The sequence below is a fragment of the Clytia hemisphaerica genome, unplaced genomic scaffold (assembly GCF_902728285.1).
Source record: "Clytia hemisphaerica strain Z4C2 unplaced genomic scaffold, Clytia hemisphaerica genome assembly, whole genome shotgun sequence".
Classification (NCBI taxonomy): domain Eukaryota; kingdom Metazoa; phylum Cnidaria; class Hydrozoa; order Leptothecata; family Clytiidae; genus Clytia; species Clytia hemisphaerica.
The window spans coordinates 604,431-628,182 of record NW_027103344.1 but is presented as its reverse complement, the minus strand read 5'-3'; the positions used below and the strand labels follow the sequence as shown (position 1 = coordinate 628,182).

At 34.2% G+C, this 23,752-nt stretch overlaps 2 protein-coding genes and 1 long non-coding RNA gene across 4 annotated transcripts in view; 1 reads left to right on the top strand and 2 right to left on the bottom strand.

Annotated features, from left to right (window-relative positions):
* LOC136819239 (carbonic anhydrase 2-like) overlaps positions 1–14,977 on the top strand; it is a 30,873-nt gene extending 15,896 nt beyond the window's left edge. For both annotated transcript variants that reach the window (XM_067075459.1, XM_067075467.1), the window contains exons 2-7: positions 819–1,021; positions 11,281–11,421; positions 11,748–11,837; positions 12,553–12,619; positions 13,180–13,337; positions 13,624–14,977. In XM_067075459.1, coding sequence (XP_066931560.1) covers positions 819–1,021; positions 11,281–11,421; positions 11,748–11,837; positions 12,553–12,619; positions 13,180–13,337; positions 13,624–13,773 — 809 coding nt within the window. In that variant the 3' untranslated portion in view covers positions 13,774–14,977. The remainder of the gene's footprint in view (positions 1–818; positions 1,022–11,280; positions 11,422–11,747; positions 11,838–12,552; positions 12,620–13,179; positions 13,338–13,623) is intronic.
* LOC136819251 (uncharacterized) lies at positions 3,324–4,089 on the bottom strand. The gene is made up of 2 exons (XR_010848417.1): positions 3,632–4,089; positions 3,324–3,409 (listed from the first exon to the last, which is right to left on the bottom strand). It is a non-coding gene; the product is annotated as an uncharacterized lncRNA (long non-coding RNA).
* Positions 14,978–15,239: 262 nt separating the features above from the next.
* LOC136819202 (protein C-mannosyl-transferase DPY19L1-like) overlaps positions 15,240–23,752 on the bottom strand; it is a 73,311-nt gene continuing 64,798 nt past the window's right edge. Inside the window, exons 17-25 of the mRNA XM_067075419.1 lie at positions 23,083–23,154; positions 22,251–22,343; positions 19,690–19,809; positions 19,095–19,196; positions 18,566–18,607; positions 18,282–18,312; positions 17,921–18,020; positions 17,378–17,503; positions 15,240–17,141 (exon numbers count right to left, since the gene is read on the bottom strand). Of these exons, the coding sequence (XP_066931520.1) occupies positions 16,997–17,141; positions 17,378–17,503; positions 17,921–18,020; positions 18,282–18,312; positions 18,566–18,607; positions 19,095–19,196; positions 19,690–19,809; positions 22,251–22,343; positions 23,083–23,154 (831 nt within the window). The 3' untranslated portion in view covers positions 15,240–16,996. The remainder of the gene's footprint in view (positions 17,142–17,377; positions 17,504–17,920; positions 18,021–18,281; positions 18,313–18,565; positions 18,608–19,094; positions 19,197–19,689; positions 19,810–22,250; positions 22,344–23,082; positions 23,155–23,752) is intronic.

Below are 23,752 nucleotides of genomic sequence, written 5' to 3'. Positions count from 1 at the left end.
TTCTGACTGGGAGATTGTTTTCACCAACCCGAAACTCAATAGCAAGAATCGATTCGGTGACCTAGCTTATTAGATTTAAGAGGAATCTGTTGTATATAACATACCTTACTCTCCCAGACGAGCCTGGAAAATTTTAAGACTCTAGGCTCCTTAATGTATAGGCTATGCAATACAAAGACTTTGCATGTATCTCTTAGGGTCAATTCCTTAATATGTTTAAAAACGTTCGTGAGTGATTGTGACCTTGACGAACCTTAGAGGCATTAGTCTCGACAAATTTTACTTTACTAGCTATTCTTACAAACGTGCTTGTCTGCATAAACATGTAAGCTAAAAGTTTTATCCAGGTCATTTGATTCGAATACTATATGTTTAGAAGGTCCTTTTCCATTGAGCATTAATGTTATACCACTTGATATAAATCTCCAAGCAGATCCTGATTACTTCGCACATGTTACTTATTCACGCTAAAGGCCATGGCTCTGTAAGAGAATCCGCCCTGGTCGGTGAACAGCTTTGATGTTTTTCATCTAGATTTCGAATGAAAATGTTGGCTATAAAAACAAAGCAATTGCAACAAATCAAATGCCAATCATGAACGAAACATTAGAGCCCAGTCGCTTTCTCTTCCGTTTTTAGATAAAAGGCATGTTTCTGAATGTTTTGCTCGAACAACCATCAGATCAGATTGTCATATTCGCCACATCCCCATAGAGCTGGGTGTGGTGTGCGTAGAATGAATAATTACCTCTATTATAACGTTAGAATGAAACAATGATATATACTGAACACTGAATTTATTTTTATCTATATTCTAGATTGGTCATACAATGGTCCGACTGGTCCTGAGTTTTGGCAAAAGAGTTTTCCAGTTGCCGCATCAGAATATCAAAGTCCTGTCAACATTGATACAAAGAAAATTATATACGATTCTAAATTGAAATCTCTTGTTTTTGACGGTTATCGGGATTTCAGAGGCGGTGCTAAAGTTCTGTTACAAAATAATGGATCAACTGTCAAGGTATGTTTCTCAATTTGTTTATTTTTTAATCGACAGTTTCTAATTGAACTCGAATGTGGCTGGTCTTTCAAAATTGATCTACTTTAATGATCTATTCCACTGTCAGTTTCAAACATTCCAATCCCGTAGGTCGTCAAGCAGAATAGAAAACAAAATGGCGGACTTGTCAGCTCAAAGACTAGACACAATTTCGTTACTATAGGAAGCGAAATCCGAATCCAGCCAAGTGGTTTGGAGATCAGTGTTTGTTTTCTATTCTGCTTGACGACCTACGGGATTGGAATGTTTGAAATTATTGTTCGAAAATCTAGTGTAACACATAAAGCCAACAACGGACTAGTAGACCATAAAACTTTTCGACGCGAAATCTGTGAGCAGTTAGACTATCTAGTGTGTAAAACACCCCTGTCTCACAGCCACGGTGATAATATTTCATATCGAAATCTTAATGGGGATAAACATTCTATTGTTACAAGTTTAAAAATCCAGAGGTGATGGTTTTGGAGTGTAAATTTTTACATTGAATTTCGAATGGTGATGAAAAAAAAGTCGATTTCCCAGTGGGGGTGAAATTGTAGGATATTTTTCCCAACGGGGACGAAATTTTAGCCACATTTCCCATAGTGGGGCTGGGGTTCCAGTCTGTGACACAGGGGTGTTGTAAGTTTGTAAAGGACTATGGTATCGTATCTGTTGCTTGTTCCTAGGATATTCTGTTTGACTCTCCTACTACTAAATTTATTTAAAGATATACCAAAATGTTTTACGATCCTTTATCAACCTGTAGAATTGTATTTGCTTATCAAATTCGATTTCGACAAAAATTTGAAACAAAGTCAACAAAAATCTTCAAACAAAATATTTCAATATTTTTTCACCTGTCGTCGTGTTTGGGAGGTTTGTGTAAACAGAACAAAATATTTTGAAAAAACATCAAAAATCAATAACACAAATTCAATCCAACCCTACTTTTCCATAGTTTTCTCACGCCCTCTTAATTCGCAAAATCTATGCGTGCTAAAAAGAAAACTGTTGTCTTTAGCTCAATGCCCCATTTCATTTATACTAGCCATAGCTTTCACTAACTGCCACCCGCTACAGATGCCTATTTATAAGCATTTATAAAGACTAATTAATGCTTATTAAAGACTAATTAATGCTTATTAAAGCTTTTTAATGCTTTATAGCGAAAGTTTGGATATGATTAGTATATGTAATCACATGATAACGAGTGCAATTCGAATATAATTGCACGAGTGATTTTTTTGTTATTAATTTTCCGAGTCCGAAAGGACGAGGAAAATTTGAAACAAAAAAATCACGAGTGCAATTTTCGAATTGTACGAGTTATTATGTGATTACGAGCTAATCGCACAATGACTGTCACTACTTTTCCCAGTTAGGAAAGTAAATTAGAGAAATTACACTGAGAGTTTTATCTTTTTCTCTTCTCTTTATGTCTTTCTTTTAGTGTTGTTTTTTGATTTTCTTTCTCACAAAATAAATTTCGAATGCAATTAAAACGTTCGATGCAAAAAAAATGTAAGAAAAAACATTAAAATCAATTTTGTAAACATTGGCGCGGCATTGGAGAGTGTGATTAACGATTAATAGCTCTCTACAGGATGCAATTAACGATTAATTGCTCACTTTGAGGGCGTGCCAAATAAGAAAAAATAACCCATTGTGCGATTATAGGAATAATTCGAATGATTCTTCTCAAAAGCATTTTCTTTGAGATATCAACGATAAAGCTAACATAAATTAAATATATTTTTTTCTAAAAACTACTTTTACAAATAATAAAATACGAATCTTAAAATATTCATTAGCAAAAGTGTCCAGGTAGAGTCAATTACAGATACTAAAACACTCAAAAGACATGTTACTATGTTTATTCCAACCAATTTGTACTATAAATGACCCATAGTAGAACCAAACAGCATAAGTAAGAAATGCTATGAGCCAGAAACATAACGAGCAGGAACCAAAAATTGACAGGTAACAACGTACTTAGGAGTTTTTCCAAAGGTTTAACAAAGGATATCGTGATCCAAAATTGTTTACATTAAAAATGGATTTACCAGTAATCTAGAAGCTGTAACAGCGCCGTGTAAAGGATGGAAAATGATATGACGTAACGTGGTAATAGTAGCAGTAACGAGGCAATATTGATGAGCAGAAACCAGGAAATAGCGTATCCAGGACTTTTTCCAACGGCATGACAAGGGATCTCATGGACAAAAAATTGATTATGTCAGTTATCTTGCAGTTGTAACAGCAATATCGTGTAGAAGGATGGAAAATGATGACGTAACGTGGTAATCGTAGCAGTAACGAGGCAATATTGCGTTGTCAAAGTAAATGAATCCTCTTTCATAAGATAAGCTTAAATGGAAAATAAGAAACATGAAATTAGATGATAATATGGTGAGTGTACTAAAAATTTCCTCAAATAGTTCCAGTTTCTTTCAAAAGTTTCTTTCAATTTTTGATATTAATTTCCCAAATAGTGCCTGGTAAGTATCAACAAGAACACTGGTTAAACATAAAAGATTAATAAAACCAAGTCCTATAAAAGTACATAATGAAAAAATTATTTGTACTTACTGTCAAAGTTCCATAATACAGGATTTTTAAGCATTGTTATTGGGTTTGTTAGAGTATGCTGAATGACGATTGTCGAATAATTTTCGTTACAAGGGAATTTCGTTGCCAATTCAACCACCAAAAATAATCAATATTCATTCATTGTTCTACTTTATCATTTTTATCATTGTTCATTATTGTTCTGTGGTAAAGATTAAACATCAGTTCACATTCACATTATTGTAATCAACTTGGAACTTGGAAGTAATAAATGTAAATTCAATCAATCAAATAAAATTTGTACAAAATCATAAATAATACGTAATTTCAATAATTCTGTATAAAAATATAATATCCTTCAAATTTATCATAAAGATATAAAAAAATTCATGTATTACAAAACAATATAATATTCTATAAGTTAGGATAAAAAAAAAATAATGTAAGGATTTGAAAAGTCTAGGCAAGTATCCCATGAAAAATTCCTCTTAAAACAAAATCATTCATCTATTGTTCTCGGGAATTGTTCATAGGACACCCTGTAGTTGGAGCAGTTTTGAAATCTTTCTTATCTTAAATTCATCAATTTTTTCATGATAAAAAGTACTAAATAATTTCACTCGTTGGATAAGAATGTATTTCAAAGGAAGAGAAAATAAAGGAGAAAAGAATAGAAAATATTGCTTTTTGCAAAATACCCTTCCCTGCCCTGAGCCCCCCCCCCCGTGCAATGGTTTTGACATGACATATACTAAATTATTCCATCTTATTACTTCTAAGGCTTGTTTCGTGCTGCTAATTCTTCTAGTCTGCTTTCTTCGCGTACTCTAAATTTGAATCTTTTACCGTCACTCAATTTATTGATTCTTTCGAATGGAAATGATTCAATTATCATGTCACTTAGCTTTTTCACACGTGATAATGCAACATAAGTTAAACCATCCATGCTTTCTTTCTTTCCCAAATCCACTACAACTTTATTTAATGTAAGACCTTGAGATTTATGAATAGTTATCGACCATGCAAGTTTCAAAGGTATTTGCATTCTTTCTTTCTGTACATTATCTTCAGATGAAGTTTCTATAATAGGCACAATTGGAACACAATTATCTTCGTCATCAAAAAAACTTGGCCCTGTATATCTATCAAATTTTACTATAACAGCTATAGGAAGCGCAGGTGGCAAGTGGTTTCTTTGGAATATTATGTCTTTGACAATGCCTAAACTTCCGTTACAAAGTCCCACATCTGACCACAAGTTTCTTGTAAGCATTACTTTAGCACCTTTGGCAAGGAAAACTTCATTTGCTAAACCAAATTCTTCTGAGGATGATTTTGACGCACTTGGTGGAGTATTTTTTGCTTTGATGACTGCAATGGGTGATTGTAAAGAATCCAACATTTTCCCATTATGTTCTCTGACAACTTCATTTGCAAAAGATAGCCTGATGCATTTATTATAATCAACAGGGTTTTTTTCAGGTTGTCTGGTCAAGAAAAAATTCCAGTCTTCCATTGTTGATTTTCCATTCCTCAAATTTTTTAAAGCTTTTCTAAATTTCTTTTGTGACTCATCCTCACCAGCAGATCTCATATTTGCTTTAAGTTTTACGACAGTTCTGAAACAACAATAGGCCAGATAACCTGCAACTGCAATTTCATTTTTTGGAAAAGAATGGTACAATACATCATCCATGACTGGTGGTAACTGTGCAACATCTCCTACTAATATAATAGATATTCCACCAAACAAAGTTTCTAATTTTCCTGTTGCTTGACGACAGCGACTATCTATCCAGCCTAGCAATCTTTGGCCTACTACAGAGAATTCATCAATAATAATATACTCTATGTCTTTAAGACCAGTTTGTAAATTGTCAAGTGACTTTCCTTTGAGTTCATGCTTTAACTTGCTTCGAATTGGCAATTTGAGAGTGCTGTGCAATGTTCTTCCATTAATATTAAAGGCAGCAATACCAAAATAAGATGTCAATAAACACTTTTTGCCAAGGAGTTTTTTAATGCAATTTATTAAATATGACTTTCCACTTCCTGCAATCCCAGTAATTATCATTTGTAAAGGGTCAGCATTTATATTTTGAGCATGATCATGTACAATATTGTAAGCTTGGAGCTGTTCTGCATTTAAGTTCTCAACTTGATATTGACTATAATCTGTGGGATTATCGTTTTCAAAAGTCTTTTTTTTCTCTTCAATCCAAAAGGGCATTGCATTAATTTGATCTTGAGTATAAGAATCATAAGAATCAGTCCAATATTGTTGATTTTCTGTAGAAACGTTATTGGGCATGGAATTCAGGTCTGCTATATCCATCCAATCTTCACGTAAAAAAATATTTTCACTTTCTTCCTCTTCATTTTCTTCATCTTCAACCTGATATTCAAAATTGTTTGCATTGATGTAATGTCTTTTCCAATTCGGAACTAATTCTCTTCCTAAAGAGCTGTTAATGAATTCTTTCCATTTCTGGCAATATGTCTCATTTGTTGCTTGTAAACCTTCCCAGAGACTGTCTACAGAATCATTCCATGGTTTGTACTTGATCAATTGGAATTTACAAAATAAAGGATAACTGTCACTCCTTGGGTTTGGACTATAATTTGGAAAAGTACGAACAACAACTGCCTTTTTCCTCTTTTGAATCTTTTTGTCTTTAGCACTTATTTTCCAATTCGAAACAAAATCTATGAGGTTACTTTGCCTAATCTCATTGTCTTCATAAACATATCTGGAAGCATAATCATCTAAGAAAGAGGTTTTGGTTTCAACGCCATCATTGTCAATTTTCATTTGTCTTGATCCCTCAAGAGAGCAGCTTACAACATCAAATGAAGAGCAATGTAGTTTCAAAGACATAATTTGATGCATTACTTCTTGTGCACTAAAGTCTCTTTCACCGACAGATTTGATAATCAGTTTTCGAAAAATATTACCAGAAGTTTCCTTTCCTGAAAGATTACCAATGACAGATGTAAATGCTTCTTTTGCGACATCAGATATCTTTTCTGCTTTTGATGCATACTTGGCAATATAATTCAAGCAAGCATTGTGGTCAAGGATAATTTGTATATCGCAATTAGCTCTCCATGATTGTAATTGAAGCTGTTGATGTCTATTCATTCTAGGATCATTTCTTTTTAGAACAATGTTTGGAACATACTTTTCACCACCTCCCTTCAATTTTACTTTTTCAAAGGTTAAATGTGTTTTCTCGCAGCATTCAAAAGGAAATTTAAAACGACATTCCTGTTTGTCATTCTTAGTTCTTAGACAATAGGCTGAACTACATTTTGTATGCCGTTGCACGCTATTTGCTAGATCTATGTAATCTTGTTCTAAATCCTCTTCAGGTATATCCTCAAGTCTTTTTTTGCATGGATGAACATTTGGCTTTTCCCATTCATCAACAGGTCCTTCAATTGGATTCATAGCTGTCATTAAAGAATCTACATAATCACAGATTTGCCTTTCAGCATTGTTTCCCTCGATTACAGCAAGATTTAAAAGAGTATTATTTTCAAGGTCAATCTCTGTTTGATTTGATAAAGTTTGTTGAGCCAAAAAACCTTGCAGAGCCTTCTCAGTCAACTCACATATTCCCGGATCATCTTTCAATTTTGCTAAACCGTGACAATGTATAGAACCACGCATAACAGCAAATTCAAACCTATACCAATGCCATTCTGCATTTAAAGATTCATATAACCAATGTTTTACAAAACTTTTTACTCGTTCAGTGAAGAGCCAATCTACTATATGAGGATTATCAACAATATTTTGTCTAAAATCAGCAGATTCAGATTCGTCATTTGAAGAAAATAAATCATGAATGTCTGGCCAGTGAAAATCAGCCATACTCAATGTCCAAAATATAGTTGGCGTGCCCATTTGTGTTATCGTGGCTTTTAATTTTTCCTTGACATCGCACCAATAGGCATTCGTACCTGTTACATTCTTTGAGTATCTTTGTAGTTTTTTCATTACTACGTAGAGATCATTATCCCTAACAAGATCTTGTAAATCTTCAATGCTCAAATTAGCTTCACCTGGGTTTTGCTTGATAAAAAAATTTCCTTGACTAATCAATCTTTTTCTATACAGCATATTGAAACCCCAAAAGGAAAATCTTGGATGAGATGCAAATCTATAAAACCATTTTCCTTTGTCATCAATTTCGGCAAATTTGATTAAATGTTTCAATTTTTCAGCAAAACTCTCTGTTTCACTTTTTGCTATTTCCCTTATGATTGCAGGATTAGTTGGGTCACCTTTTGTGTCTGGAAACAATGTTGGAAATGCAAGACTTGCTAAATAGGGTGTATTGAATTCACTAAGTGGAATACTTCCTATATCAACTTCAGTTTTTGTATTCAAAATTTCACTTTTTGTTAAGTCGGCTTCCTTTGCTTTTTTTAGTTTAGATGGTAAGAAACTTTTCATTTCAGTGTTTTCATCAAAAACACGTTCATTGTTATCATCATTAACTGGACCTAAATCTGGTAATTCTTCATTTTCACTGACATCTTCATTTTCGTTGTCACTTTCATTTTCTTCACCGCTCTCAATATCATTTTTCTCATTCATTTGTACGTGCAAGTCTAGTAAGTCAATGAATCCATTTTCAGGCAGCTTTTGTAGCCTTTCCATATCTATATTGATTTCACTATATAGAAAATTATTAGGTTCACCTTGTTCATTTTTTCCTGTCAGCCATAATAATGCCTGTAAAATTTTTTCACGTCTAACGACAAGTTCTTTTGAGGTATTATTTTTCCCATTTATTTTAAAAATCATTATAGGAATGTCGCTGGGCTCTCGTGGTAGGACATCTGCAATTTTTTGAACATTATGAGGCAAATTTAAAACGTGACCTTTATAAGCTCTCTGACCTCCTCTTGGTCGGGTGTACACTTGCATTACTGGAAAAGCTCTAGCTATTAGCATTTCTTCAACTTGCGTGAGACCTTTCAATGCTTCTGGCACGGGACTTGGTTTCATATTATTATCCGCACTGAATTTTTTTGGAGTTCCTTTGTCTCTTTTGCAACGCGTACAAATGAAATCATTGACTGAGTTTACTTTTGACGTAATTTTTATCGGCCAGGATTCAAAACATGTTTGACATTGAGTCATTGAAAACTTCATAGATTCCTGAAAATGTTTCATATTTTTACTCATATTGATGTCAGTTTCTGTTTCTTGTGAATTTAATCTTTTATCTTGTTTTTTAGAACAATGTTTTTCTTTCAGCTTCTGAAAGTCATATTTCGCCTTTCGTTTTTCAGGGTTGTATGATTTTTGATGCCGTTCTTTACGTTTTGTGGGGTCGTATTCTGCTTTATATTTTGCGGGGTCGTATTCTGCTTTATATTTTGCGGGGTCATATTCTGCTTTACGTTTTTTGGGGTCATAAAAATTTTGATGTCGCTCTTTACGTTTCAAAGGGGCATACTTTGTCTTTCTATTTTCATAACCAATTTTTGGCTTCTGTATCCTTTTGTCAATTTTTTTGAATAAATCATCAAGCTTTACTTTTTTATTATTATCATTACTATTACAAAGTCCTTCATAGTTGACAAATTTTCTCTTTCGATTTGGATATTCTTTCTTGATTTCATCAGTCTGAATATTTTTCTTAAAGATGATTTCTTCTGGATTAAAATTTGCTGTGACATTAGCAGTTGCATCGTGCACCACAAAGTCTGTTTCCTCATCGGTTTTTTTATAAAAAGCAAAAAACCATCCTTTATCCATTTCTGAAAACATTGCATTAAGATTTTCAAAAATTAATTTTTCAGGGTTCAAATCATCAATGTAAATCCATTTGTTCTCGATAAATACACCGCATGCAAAGTGAAAACCTAGATTTCTAACAACGGCTTGTAATCTATAAGTATCTCCTTTCACGATAATTTGATCAAAAAATGTACAACTGTTGTGAATTGTAGAACTAAATTCTATCAACAAATAACATGGAAGGTCAACAGATTGATGCTGGGCAGGAATATTGACAGAACAAATATTACAATAAACTTCTGTACTTGGCTCAAGAGCTCTATTCACACAATCTGGCCAGTTGTTTGGGTCAATCGTTATCTCTGGATATAAAAAGTCTGTAAGAAGAGCAACAATGATACCTGTCTTACTTTGTCTCTCGTTATTACAAACAGGGCAAGTTCCTTGAACATCGAATCTTGTTTCAAACAATCTTTTCTCTCCTTCTGATAATGTCTTGAAAAGGTTATCTGAAAAAAGCTCTGTAAACTGTGCATCACTATTTCTGCTAGCATACGTACCACAATTTTCAATAATTTTTGACCATATTGGTTCACGAATTTCATCAAGCAGTCTAAACGCATTACTTTTGACATCAGTGATATCATTTTCAATTGGAATTTCCATCGAACCACTTATATAAAGCAAATAAAAGAATTCACTTAATTCTTCAAATGAGAGTTTCGCTTTAATTTCAGGAAGAAGCAGGCGATAACTTATTTCGAGAAAACAATCAACAGCGCAAGAATATGTACGACCACGAGTTGTTCTACATGAATTTTGGAAATGCGCAACACTCAATGCTGTATCTAAGTCAATTAATAAATCCTCCTGTTCCATGACCGTAAAAAGTTTTCAATTCAAATAGATTTTCAAGTACTTCAAATTTTCACGGAACGGCCTTTATCAAGCCTTTTTTTCCTTTTTATTGCAATCTCAGTGTGATATCAGACCGGCCTTGTTTCAAACAAATTATATATGATATAAGTTATTGTAATTCCTTTACTTTGATTTTACTTTGATTTACTTTCAATCAGCTTGAGGGTGCTACTCAAACTGGGTTTGACAGTGTTTATCCCAGTCCTGAGTTTCCTCTCAGAACTGTGGCAGTTTGAACGTCCGGGACAAACTGTTTGGGTCGAAAAATTAATCAATCTGAATGTCTAAGACAGGAGACAGATTGTAATTTGACTGTCAGCAAATTCACTGATTGGTATATGTATATATCTTGTTTAATCCCAAAGTCAAAAGTAAATGCGTTTTGACTGCAGGAGAGAGAGTTTGAATTTAAAAGCTTCCAGAAACTTCTCCATTCCATTTCCTGCATTTTGACCAATCGGGCAAAATTCTACAAGCGGAATAAAATCCACTGCCGAAAGCCGAGTAAAATGCCCGCGGCGCATGCTATAAAAATGAAAAAGCTTTCAGGCTAGCAACTGACGTCACAGAAAAAAACCGAAGATTTACGGAAGAGACTAACTACGGGGATGCTTGTGCGACAACAAAAACAACAAAATTTCGAGATTCCAGTCCAATATCTATGCGTGAAGCTATGAGTGCCTCCTCGTCGCTGCGCTCCTGCGGGGGCAATGATTATAATTTACAAAAATCTCTTTTTGTCCAAAACAATTGACTCTCACTAATTCGAACTCGAACGGAGAATCTTATTTGCTCGAATCAGTTAGTGTAAAACGCAGGTCACATGTCACAGGTCAGTATTGACAGGTCAGCTTTAATCACTGGAGTCCTATAGATACTCAGAGAACGTGATTAGTGTGTGCAAGCGTAAACTGTAGTGAAATGCAACGATGTAGTTCACTAAGATATGATATCTCAAGTTTGACCAATGTTATCCACACTCCTTCTCTTTCAGTTGAAACTCTTCGATGAGGTGACATTAACACGTGGTGACATGCCAGACGTTTATCAAGCAATACATGTTTTATTTCATTGGGGTGCTAATAATCAAAGAGGGTCAGAACATCTCAATAATGGTACACCTTACCCAATGGAGGTCAGTTAATTTTCTCAATGAATTGATGTGTCCTAAAAATATATATAATGATGCAATCACCAGTTTCTAATAGACTTTTTTGGTTCCGGTTTAATCTAAAAGTTAGTGTCGTTGACAATTTAAAAGCCCTATTTTTGAGATTGGTCTTTTGTTAGTTTGGATACTCAACTCCGGACAGAGAATTTTGTGCAGAGTCCGTGACTTTTTTGGGTAGAAAGATATGTATCAATTTGACGTCACGGGGCCTTTCCTATCCCAAAGATTTCGGAATACTTTAAATGGCAAAATGTTAAGAATCTTCATTATGGAAATTCTTTTGACTCTAGGTGCAAATCGTTCATCGTAATTTGAAATATTCAGAAGATGAGATGTATGACAAACAAGATGGCCTTCTCATTCTCGCTTTCTGGGTAGAAGTAAGTTGTTATTCCCCGTCATTTGTAGCTATGTGCGGTCCGGACAAAAAGGAGATTGCTTATACGTCAGCTCCTTTGTTCTCACGTTTGTATGCTTTTGACAATCTTTGATCAAAGTTTTTTGAAAATGGTACCCTGATGGTAGCATTACTCAATGTAAATAAAAAAGTCTTTAAGTGGAAAATTTCATTGGGTTTCAAATTTATAGGACCCCCGGCTGAGGGCCGAAGTGAGGGAGCCAAATATTGGAGTAAATTGACCTTGCCCACTATGGCGTTGGGTAACAGAGAAAAACTTGAATTTTGAGTGGGTTGAAAGTGCTGTTTTAGGACCCAATTCGAGTCAATTTGAAAATAATTTATGGAAAAATAACTGAAGTTTTCAAAATATTCTTTCTCAGCGCCATGATTTACCCACATCGAGAAGTGCTACCATTAGAATACCACTATTTCATAAATAGTGGATATAGCTAGGTCCAGGTAAAGGTAGGCTTCTGCTCATCCATATCCATATATAGGAAGTATATCTATATAGAGGTCTGCGATTCAGACTAGGATAAAGGCCATCGGATCAATTTAGAGCTTTAACGTGGTGGGCAAAGAAAGAATCATGATCTAATTTCAGGCTACTTCATTTTAACTCTTGCTAACAATAAAACGACCCACAATTCTTCATGTTTCTCTTCCTAAACGATCTTGTTATTTGGATATTCTAGATTGGAGAATCGAGTAACGATAGTTTCAAATACGTCACTGATCATTTACAAAAAATCAGATTCAAAGGTATGGTTTAAAAAAAAATGTTTTTTAAGAAACCCAAAAAGAAAGAATTAGCTAGATTAAGAAAAGGGGATAAAGCGATTGATCTCCCGCCATAACAATGCTGACGACACGTGTACCCTGGCTTCTTGATGTGGAAGTAGCGAAGGAAAAATTGGTCTTATTATCCAATAAAAACCTGGCGTTTAACCATACAAGGCTAATTAAAATGATAATTGAAGATGCAAATTGTAGTCAAACATGTATTATATATTCCGTAACATATCATATTATCATATATCATCCCTATTACTTACTGTATTACACGGCTTATAAAGCGTGGTTTCCACCAACTATCACACTGTACGATAGGGTTGTGAGATAGTGGAAGGGACGAATTGTAGTCGAACATATATTATCCCGTAAACCAATTATCATACTATGCTCTACCTATTACACCCATATTACTGTTTTTCACGGATTATGAACAAGTCCAGTCTAAGACTTAAACTGATCTGCACACAACAGTAATATCACTATTATGCTCATTCGTAAAATTCGATATTCATCTTCTTTACCTTTAGATCAAGAAGCAAAAATCGATCAATTCCCTTTGATATCACTGTTACCGGAAGACACGACAGTTTATTATACGTACGACGGAAGCCTCACAACACCTCCATGCAATGAATGCGTCAATTGGGTTGTCCTCTCAGATACTACAAAAATATCCAAAAAACAGGTAAACATAGAATAGTAAAGTGCCCTGCAGATTTTGTACAAAATAAAATCTGGAAGTTGTTTAGAATTTTTAAAAATTGGTGGTTAAAATATTGGTCCCGTCATAATTTTCGAATCGGCAGAAAAATTCTTAAATTTTTCTTCTATAAAGATTTTGCAGTAGATAAGTGAGATGTCATTAACTCAACAAGTTTAAAACACTCAAATATATCCGGTTGGTCGGGATCGGAAAAATTTTGAACAATCGCAAATTAATTCAAACTCTTTAAACCCTGTTTTATCCACAGATCGATAAATTCCGTCAGCTGTATTCAAGTGAAGATGACACGGGAGAAATGATGGCAGATAATTATCGGCCACCGCAGAAAATCCATCGACGAAAAATCAAAGTTTGCATGTCTCTTCGAGACGAAGAAGACGAAGAAGAATATCTGTAATGCGCATGAGTCGAATATCTTTTATGTGCTTGCGCCAATTGGCATATTGTAAAGTGCGCATGTGCGTGGGATATTTATAAGTGTGTGTACGTTTTTAAAAAGGAAAGTGCGAGCATTTTGTTGGAGTCTGCAAATCTGCAAAATTGTTTGGGTGCCCTTAGGTACCCTTACCTAAAAATTGTTTAATTTGAAATACAGAGTGGAATTCTGTGAATTCATGCGATTCCCTCTCAAAAATAAATCATAAAACTAAGTCTCGGTGCAAATTTCTCAATGATAATGATTTTGACTCAAATGGCATCTGATCCAAAATATTGAAATTCATTACAAAGTCTTGTTTGTTTCCGTTTGTTTACCGCCATTCAAAGAACACGCTGTCTTATCCGTAAACAATATGTTAATGTATATTTAACGGAATGGTTTTTTTTTCATGGCCATTCCATAATTATAATAGACGATATCGGCTTTCCGAATTCTCCCCAAATGATTACCCATGATAAGGGTTAGGGTTATCGTCCGTGAATTTTTTTGCGCAATGCATCATGGGTAATCATTCGGGGAGAATTCGGTTAAGCCGATATCGTCTATTAGTGCATTGAATTTTGTAACCGTGAAGAGGCTAGGCAAGATAATCAAGCTACTTTACGTCTCATCAAAGACGCAAATTTTAAAGTTTCCACTTTTCTTGTCTAAAGAAAAGGTTCGAAGGTTTGTTCATAGTTCCTTCAAGGTTTTAAATTCGATGACTCAAAGGCACTATGTTAAGTTTTTAGGCTCTTACTAGATATAAATTTGGTGGTTTAAATTCCTATATCCTTAAATTTGAAATCAGCCATTAGACCAACGAGATCTTACATTAAAATGTGATTAATCAGTCAAAGCCTGCATGAAATGAAATTGAATTTTTTTTCTGGAGGATACAGTTAAGTCTCATAAATTAGAGCTTCTTTATATTATTCAAATCTTTCTTTAGTTCGAACTTACTGTTAGAGTTCTAATTAGCCAGAATCTTGCAATGCGCCTTACAGTCATTACGCCTTACGGTTATCTTATAATAATATACCTCTTTTGTAAATATTTGACCTGATTGTGATGTGTACCCTAGACCAAATTTCTTTTAGGGGAAATTTTTTTATTTATTTATATAAACAAAGTTATTGTTACAGTAAATCCGGATTTTAAAAAATACAATTTTTCTTGGAAACGTTTTCCTTTTTTCTTCCCAATAAATTAAAGTTTTAAACCTGCTTATAATTTTGAACCTATGTTGTTTTTGAGATTTTCCTCAATTAAAAGTTATGAAATTTTGATATATTTTTTTATCTTTAGTTTTATTTTTCGGATACTTTTGCAACTAAAAAGCTACATACGTACTCAAATCCTTTTTAAACATTCAGTAACTTTTTCTTCCCCTTAGCATACTATAATCTTATCTTAGGCAAGGGAATTGAAAAATACCTATCGTGTTTAAAGTGCATGCATCTAAAAATATTTCCTTTTAAAAATTATCATTAAAGAGCAAAAAACGTTAATAAAATGTTCTACCTAAACGTTAAAACATTTTCAAATAAATATTACCATTATATACTAGCTAAGAAAAAACAAAACACCATTATGTTCCATTAGATGTATCAAAAGTCCCGAATAGAACTTATAAAAAGGAAGGTGTTACTTTTCTGACCTGTAGAATTCTAATACATCAAGACATTAATACATTTCCCTAAAAGTGATATAAAAATTACCGATAAAATTTTCCGAATTTCTTACTGTATCAAATTGCTGAGAATTAATTTGAATTTGTAACTTATTACCATTGGGCTCTTCCAGAAAATATTTTCGTACATAAGGGTGGAAAATATTTTAAATAAATTGTTCGGGGGGGGGGGGGAGTATTGAAAAATCTACAAAATTTGCCTTGTGTGGGGGTAATTATGAATGTCCGGGGGGTCAGATCTGTTGTCCGGGGGATCAAAAGTCGCATTGTTCAGGAGGTAATTTCCAAAAACTGTTATATCCTCCACCGCCCTCCTCCATATTCAATTTTTTTCTGGAAGAGCCCATTTTCGCAACTTGGATTTACAGCAAATCGGTTTCGAATAAATCTGATTGATATACCTTTTAACTATGCAAAATCGATGAAAATTTCAGGTTCAAAACTACCTAAAATTATTAAAAAACTCTAGTTAAGATATTGATGGAAAATTCTGAAAAATATATCGCTTCTCATAATTAGAACTAAACGAAACATTACCTATTGTGTTATAAATTATCATTATCATTAGTTTTAACAAAATCAATAAACGAAAAATTACCAGTATTACCCCTAAAATTAAATACTATCACCAAAACCGAAGAGTAACACATATACGAATTATTATACGAACTAATTACTATATGAATTCAATTACTGTATAAAGGACAAAAACCATTCAACTAAACATAACATAATGAACTAAAGGTTGGTTGGTTGAGGGTTTGGTCAAACCAAAATATTGGAACCTCTCTCAAAAGAAGTGTAAAATACTTTTCAAAATTTGAATCTCTCTCTGTAATTTGAAGAAAAGTCTTAAAGATCGAATTAAAGAGAACTGTATGCTTTACCAGTTTAGTACAAAAGGTAACAAAAGACGAAAGCAGCCGGCGAGGCGATCTTTTTTTCCTATGTGTTCTGAGAGCATATTTCAGCTAAAAATTTGATCTGTTCTGATCAGATCTTCGAAAAATAATCAGTTAAAAAATAGATGTGTTCTGACGAGACAGGGGTATAATCAAGGTCATCTAATGTGTTCTTCTTGTTGTCTAGTCTAGGTAACCCTAGAAAGCTTCAGAACACATTTTTCGTGGAGAAAAACAAATATCTTACAAGTTTATCTTGACAACCTGTTTTTCCTAGATTTTACAACACATCAAACCATAAAGTAGTGATAAGTTTAGGGAGACAAATAGTGCGATAAAGGTTTCCTAGAAATCAGAACACATCATTTGTATAAAAAAGTTGAAAGGTCATAACATTTGGTCTCCTAGAAGATAAGAATACATATTTCTAAAAAATCTCTCCGCCGGCTGCTTCTGAAATGAGTCAGAATATAATATTTGAGAGACGATCAAAATTACTGATGAGAAAATAATACCCCTAACTAATGAAAGCTGTGAGAGAGTTGACAGGAAATTCAAACATAAACCTACATGACATTACTTAGAACGAGAGCACATTGTCACGAACTTAAACCTTTAGAACGACATAAGTTTTGTTGCTGAAAATGATCTTGAAACGTCCAGGATTTTGTCGAATCAGGCTGCAACAAGAAGGACGTCCTTTGTTCTTCGGGTCTTCTATGTCCCAGACCTCTGGGAGTGCGCATCCATCCCTGAAAAAAGTATAACACCTAAATCAGTTAAGTAAATGTTATTTTCAAAATAAGTCGCTTATTTAGCTAAGGCAAAAACAAGGGAACTTCTGGTCAATGATTCCTGATATAATCTGGGAAGAATTGGTAAAAAATTTCGAAATAAGTTTGTATAAGTCAAGGGCACGCAATAAACAAGAGAATATAGTTCCCGAACAGTAAAACACTCAAGTTAACTAGGTAACCATAAATTTTACCTGAAACTTCTGAAGCACCATGAATCTTCAAAGACGTAATAAGTGACACCCATCGCTTTGATTTCATCGTGAACAAACTCACATGGCTTACGGCTGTACATCTGGTAAACTCGCTTCGTCCGTGCTCTATAAAGATTAACAACGAAGGCTTTTTGAAATGATGGAAATTGGTAGGCATAATTGACAAACAAACTAACTCAGAAAAAAGATCATCCAAAAAGGACTGATGCATAGTCTAGTATGCATTGTTAAAAGCGAGGGTAGTTTTGTTATTGAAATACTCAAAGATTTTCAGTTCAACTACATCCCCATTGGTGATATCATTGCAGACCAATCAATGATTCGCCAGCGTTTAGTATTGTATTGTCTAATGGTTTGCCATAGATGCTTTTGCTCTAGTTCAGTTTTTAGCCCGAGCAGACTGGCCGTGAACCGCATTAAAACAATCAAAAGTCTTAATGTGCTATCCAAGTAAAATATCGGATCTACCTTGTTCGATATTTTGATATCCTCACCCGTATGAGATGAAATTTGGAACCTTACCTAAGACCGGAATCTTCGTAATGCGGATGGTTGACAATTGGGCGTTTGACCGACAACTTGATGGCCGCCATCGTTGGCATGGCACCAGCAAACACATCATCTAAAGAATAACGAATGTTTGGTATCTAAATCACTGCAAGTCTATTATTAGAGTTTAATTTTAGTGATTAGTAATAATTGATTTTTAAATTACTTCATCTTTCTGTATTGTTTGTTCAGCAGGTACAAAAAATGAAAAATGAGGAACAGCGCGAACAAGTTAGTAGATCCAACATTTGAATCTTAAAAATCTTAAAATCAAACAATTCTAATATTAGAATTGTTTGATTTTAAGATTTTTAAGATAAAGTTCGGTACATACTCGGATTGCTATGCTCTCGTAACCATTCGATCTGGGAAATGAAATAATAGAGTATGTCATTAGATTTTTTTAGGACAAAAATACAAAGTTTAGAATTTATTTTTTATAAAATCCTTGATCGTTTTGTATCAAGCTGACGATTGAAAAGTACACGAAACTCAGAGTTCTACAAAGATAAAAATGAAGTTTTAAATTTGGCACCAAACCCATGGTAAGTAACACTTAACACTTCGTTCTCAATAAAGAGCCTCAAGTGTATTAAGAAAGTAAAATAAGATGCTTACCAGTTGTTCAAGTTCTGGATTATTATATTCTCCTTTCATATTCTAGAAAAGTAAATTTCAAAAATCAAAAGTTATTCGAAACCATCGTTAAAAATATCCAAAACTATTTGGAGCGAAGTTGGAGAATAATTCTAACTTGAACTTATTCAAATTCACGAACGAACGAACGAACGAACGAGATCTGGCATTCATATGCAGAAATTTTCATCAGATACATTAAAGCTATAAAGATAGGGAAAATTTCAACAAAGTTAGTTTAGATTTATTGTTGCGTTTAGGCAGACCACGTCAAGGATTTTGCAGCGGGAGGCCTGGACCCCAGTATGTGTTTTCGGGATTTGTGGGTCCAACCGAATTATTTTTTGGTTTAGGCGCAAGGGACATTAAACTCGACTGCGGATGCATCAAATTTAAAGGCCGACTATCATTCCTCTTCGATGGGAAATTGGCTCAGCTCCCTTTAGAGTGAACGGCGGCCAATCCACTATTGGAATATTAGATAAGGAAAAACAAAGGAAAGGGGACTTACGAATTGTTCTTTCAAATTGGGATAGCCTTGAACGGACATCACACCAAGGATTATGAACACTGCTGCATATTGTTGAATGCGTTTCGGAATGAAACTGTATACCTGAAAAAATATGTTCAACATGAATTTAGACCCGTAGCTCAATGGTAGAGCAAATACCCGTGAATGGCATGGTTGTGAGTTCGAGTCTCGTCGGATCCGTTGGTCTTCCAACGGTTCTGGTGGCTGGTTAGAAGACAACTTGAAAGCGACTGTATTCAAATTCATTGAAAAAATATGTATAGGTATTTATTCAAGGAATCAACGAACGTAATCTTTGACCAAAATAGACTTTTCACGCTCTTTTAATTGTTTGAAATAAAAAAAGCGTCTTTGAGTTTAACCGAATTTGATGAAAGTCACATCAAAGAAATATCAAAACTCTATAAAATGGAGTATTTTACGCAAATACCAATGCTGAATTGAAAACCCAACACTGGGGGAGAAGATTATGGAGGTCAAAAACTGAAAATATCAACTTGCGACAAAATCAAAGTCCAGGATCATAAATAAATTATACATTGTTAACTAAAAATCTAAAAAAATCACTACGAACCTCTCTTGATGCAAGAAGGCTTGACAATATACACAAAGCAGGTGTAGAAAATAATTTCAATCTCATCAACATTACGGCCATCACCAAGAAACAAGCTGCTTGTAAAACCAAGTATAATGCCTGAAAAATAAATAAAGTGCATGTAAATACATCAATCAACTATTGACCATACCAGTTGTGATGAAGTTTTGATAAGATGCTCACATAATTGGTTATTCAAAACAATAGAGATGATGCGTTCTTTAGAAAAATATAATAAAAGTTTTTGTTTGAATAGTTAACTACCAATCCAATGACAACAAGTGATACTTTGATGGACCTACCTGGATTATGCATTTAACACGTTTATAATTGATATCTACGTGACGTGACCATTAAACAATCATTCAGAACACAAATAGTGACGATCTATTAAAATTAGTCGTTTGTTTCTTATAAAAAAAAAACGTTTAGAAACCAAAATTTCATGCTCTTGTTCTTTCATATTCAAGACTTCGTGAGCAAAAAAACATCTCCAAAAAATTGAGTAATTTGGCTAAGAACATTGACGTATGTTTATTAATAGTGATTCTTATTTATCAAGATGCTTTTTTTGAGCTGAAAAATTCATTTTATACAAAAGTCTGCTTGAGCCATCTTTTATCTACTTTCATACAAAAAATCAGAAAAAAACAATGGTCCAATATTTCACTAAGTCCAAAAAACCCTTTTATGGCCGTTTTTTTAGCTGAAATTTACCCAAATTTTTTTTCTCCAAAAATCGGGCTCCGTCACATTCGAGGATTTATAGTTATGCATCTTTGTGCAAAAAATCGTAAAAAATGAAAGAGCCAATCAATCTAATACCTAAGCAATTGATAATGTGCTTATAAAAAATATAGAATTTGGCCAGTTTTTCTATAAAAACACGCCAATCAACCCAAATTTCCTGTCTAAACACACATATTCTTCAAAAGTAAGCCCTCGTGAGAAAAAAAAACATCTATCTCATAAAAAAATTGAGTAATTTAACCAAAAAAACCGTTTTTAGCCGTTTTTTGGCCCAAATTTGCCCAAACACATTTTTTTTCGAAAATCGGGTTCTGTCACATTCAAGGGTTTATAGTTATGCATCTTTGTGTAAAAAATCATAAAGAATGAAAGAGCCAATCTCGAGAAAAGCCAATACCTAAGTAATTGATAATGTGCTTATAAGAAAATATCGAATTTGGCCAGTTTTTCTATGAAAACACGCCAAGCAACCCAAATTTCCTGTCTAAACACACATATTCTTCAAAAGTAAGCCCTCATGAGCAGAAAAAACATCTATCTCATAAAGAAATTGAGTAATTTGACTAAGAACATTGATGTATGCTTATTAATAGTGATTCTTATAGATAAACATGCGTTTTTTGAGCCAACAAAATTTTTTTGCAAAAATCTGCTTGAGCCATCTTATACCTATGATGGTACCTTACTTTCGTGCAAAAAATCAGAAAAAATTAATGATCCAATTTTTCACAAAGTCCAAAAAACCCGTTTTTTAGCCGTTTTTTGGCCCAAATTTGCCCCCAAAAATTTTTTTTCGAAAATCGGGCTCCGTCACATTTTGGGCATTGCCATTTTGCATCATTGTGCAAAAAATCAGAAAAAACTAATGAGCCAATCATGAGAAAAGCTGGTAACTAACGGACGGACGGACAGACGGACAAAGGTTAATTTATAGGACCTCCACCGGGGTAGGTCCAAAAATTCTTGTAAAATGTTCATCTTGACCCGACCATATTGGTACTAGGACACTGGGTTCGAGCTCCATTACCTTGGTCGAAAAACATTGATATCTGTATCTGTAAGCGTGCTGTCGCCACAGATTTCTGTAAAGCCCGAAGGGTTAGATGTCGTACTTTAAGTTCTTCCAAGCAAAAAAGAGTGAATATCGTAAAAAATATGAAATTAATTAAAAAATATTAATGTTGCTGCTTTTGTTTTCGAAAACCCGCGAATCTCCTTATTGGTCAAGCGCTGAAATTATATTGTAATGTCACGTGACTTAGGTAGGATTTCCTACCAACCTCGGCACACTTTTCAGCAAAAGCACGACATCTAGCTCTTCGGACTTCATAAATCTATGGTTGTTGCAATGACTTTAGATGTAATTTAAAACTAGTAAACTGGAACACCAGTCCATTTTCTACAGCTTTTGACGCGAGTACTGTATTGGAAATGTAAAGAAGCTTCGCCTGTCATGGTATACATGTGACTCCTCACTTTAACCACGCCAAGACAAGACAGATATGGATAAGTTTTTGTAAGATTGAATTGGCTTCACTGACATCTTTCAGTAAAGAAATAGTGATGTGATGTAACCTCAATTAACAGTTCTTTTTATGTTGAGGAATGAGGCACTGTGGATATTCAGAGTTTAATAAAAGTTACTAAGTACTGGTGCAGTAATTTACCCTGGCACCTTAATTATGAGGAAGGAATATGTAATAATGTTGTTGTCTAAAGTAAATAAACTCTAAGGCCAAGGACTTCAAAAATGAAACCAAGTGAAGAACTACCAAGATGAAGGAATTTACCCTTGCGAAAGGTTTTGTGGGTGAGGTTTGATCGTCATCATCTTCTTGGATGTTCTCACCAACAATCCAATACTTCCATTCATTGATCAAAACCTGAAGTCAAACAAAAGAGGTTGCATTTAAAACACATCGTATCTCTCAGAAGAATTCACGGTGAAAAGGACAATCGAGTAAAAAACCTGAGCTTTTTATTTCATCCTTTATTATTGGGGTAGTGAACTTTACACTGTGAAATCAGCCAAGAAGTCAGAGTAAATTATTTTGATCTTTTTTCCTTGTTTCTTTGTTTTTTTCTTCCTTTGAAGTGGAAGATATGAAAGAAAAGAGATTCTGATTCTGCATATACAAAGAAAAGGTTGACCAGAGTAGCACCTTTAGCAACCATAGTGCAGTGGTAGAGCATCCGGCTACGGTTCGCAAGGTTGTGGGTTCAACCTCCAACCGGGTCACACCAAAGATTCTCTCTTGATGCCTCTCTGCTTGATGCTCAGCAATTAAGAGAAGGATCAAGGGTAAGTGGAAAAATCCATGGAGAAATAGTGGCACCCTCCCCTACCTTCGGGTAGATAGCTATCGAAACAGGAGCCTTCGGGTCGCCTCCGACTGCGGTCGCAGACTTACTACTGCTTAACACCTTCAATTGTTTATTTTAACCCATCTTTGAGTCCACCATCATTGACTACGGAAAGAACGACTTTTTAACGCGCTCACTCGATCAGAAACCTTCCACATGTCATTTTGATACCGTTGAAAAAGGATAGCAATATGAAAATAGGCTCTTTTGTCAAGTAAATAGATCTTTTGTTTCCACAAGAGCAACTAAAGAACTTACCCTAATGACAACTGTCAGTGTAACAAATCCAGCGCTAGGTATCAAGAACGTTTTGCTCAACTTTTCGAAATACTGAAAAATGAAAGACGAAGCTCATTAGTTAACTGAGATGTTATTCATGATATTCATGACGTAAAGTTTCCTACAGAAATACCCCGGTTTTAGCCAGTAGTGGCAAATTTAAACTAGACAAAAGTTGTATAAAATTTGCCACTACTGGCAAAAACCGGGGTCTTTCCGTAGAAAACATTACGTCATGAATATCACGAATTCACAAATGAAATTAAGTTTTCCAGAAAAGATTCATCCAGGCTGTTAACCAAATGTAACCAATCAAAGAAAGTACACTCTTTTTTTATAAGAACCAGTAAACTTGCCTAAAATTAATCCTGTTCTTATTTCTAGGACAAAAGGCTTGATTTATCATTTTTGCTAACTTTATCCGGCATAGTTTGCTCGATTTATGCCAATTTCAAGCTTAAGATCGTTATTATTTTCCTTTTATTAATTTGTTCTTAGGTTTCAGCCAATAATTAGGCCTTGTGTTATAATAACAAGTCAGGTAGATTCGTTGGTTTGTTTTTGGTTGATAGTTATAATTTACAGACGAGATCTCGGAAAAGCAACAAGAAAGTTCGTCCGTTTGTTTCTCGTTGATAGTTATAATTTA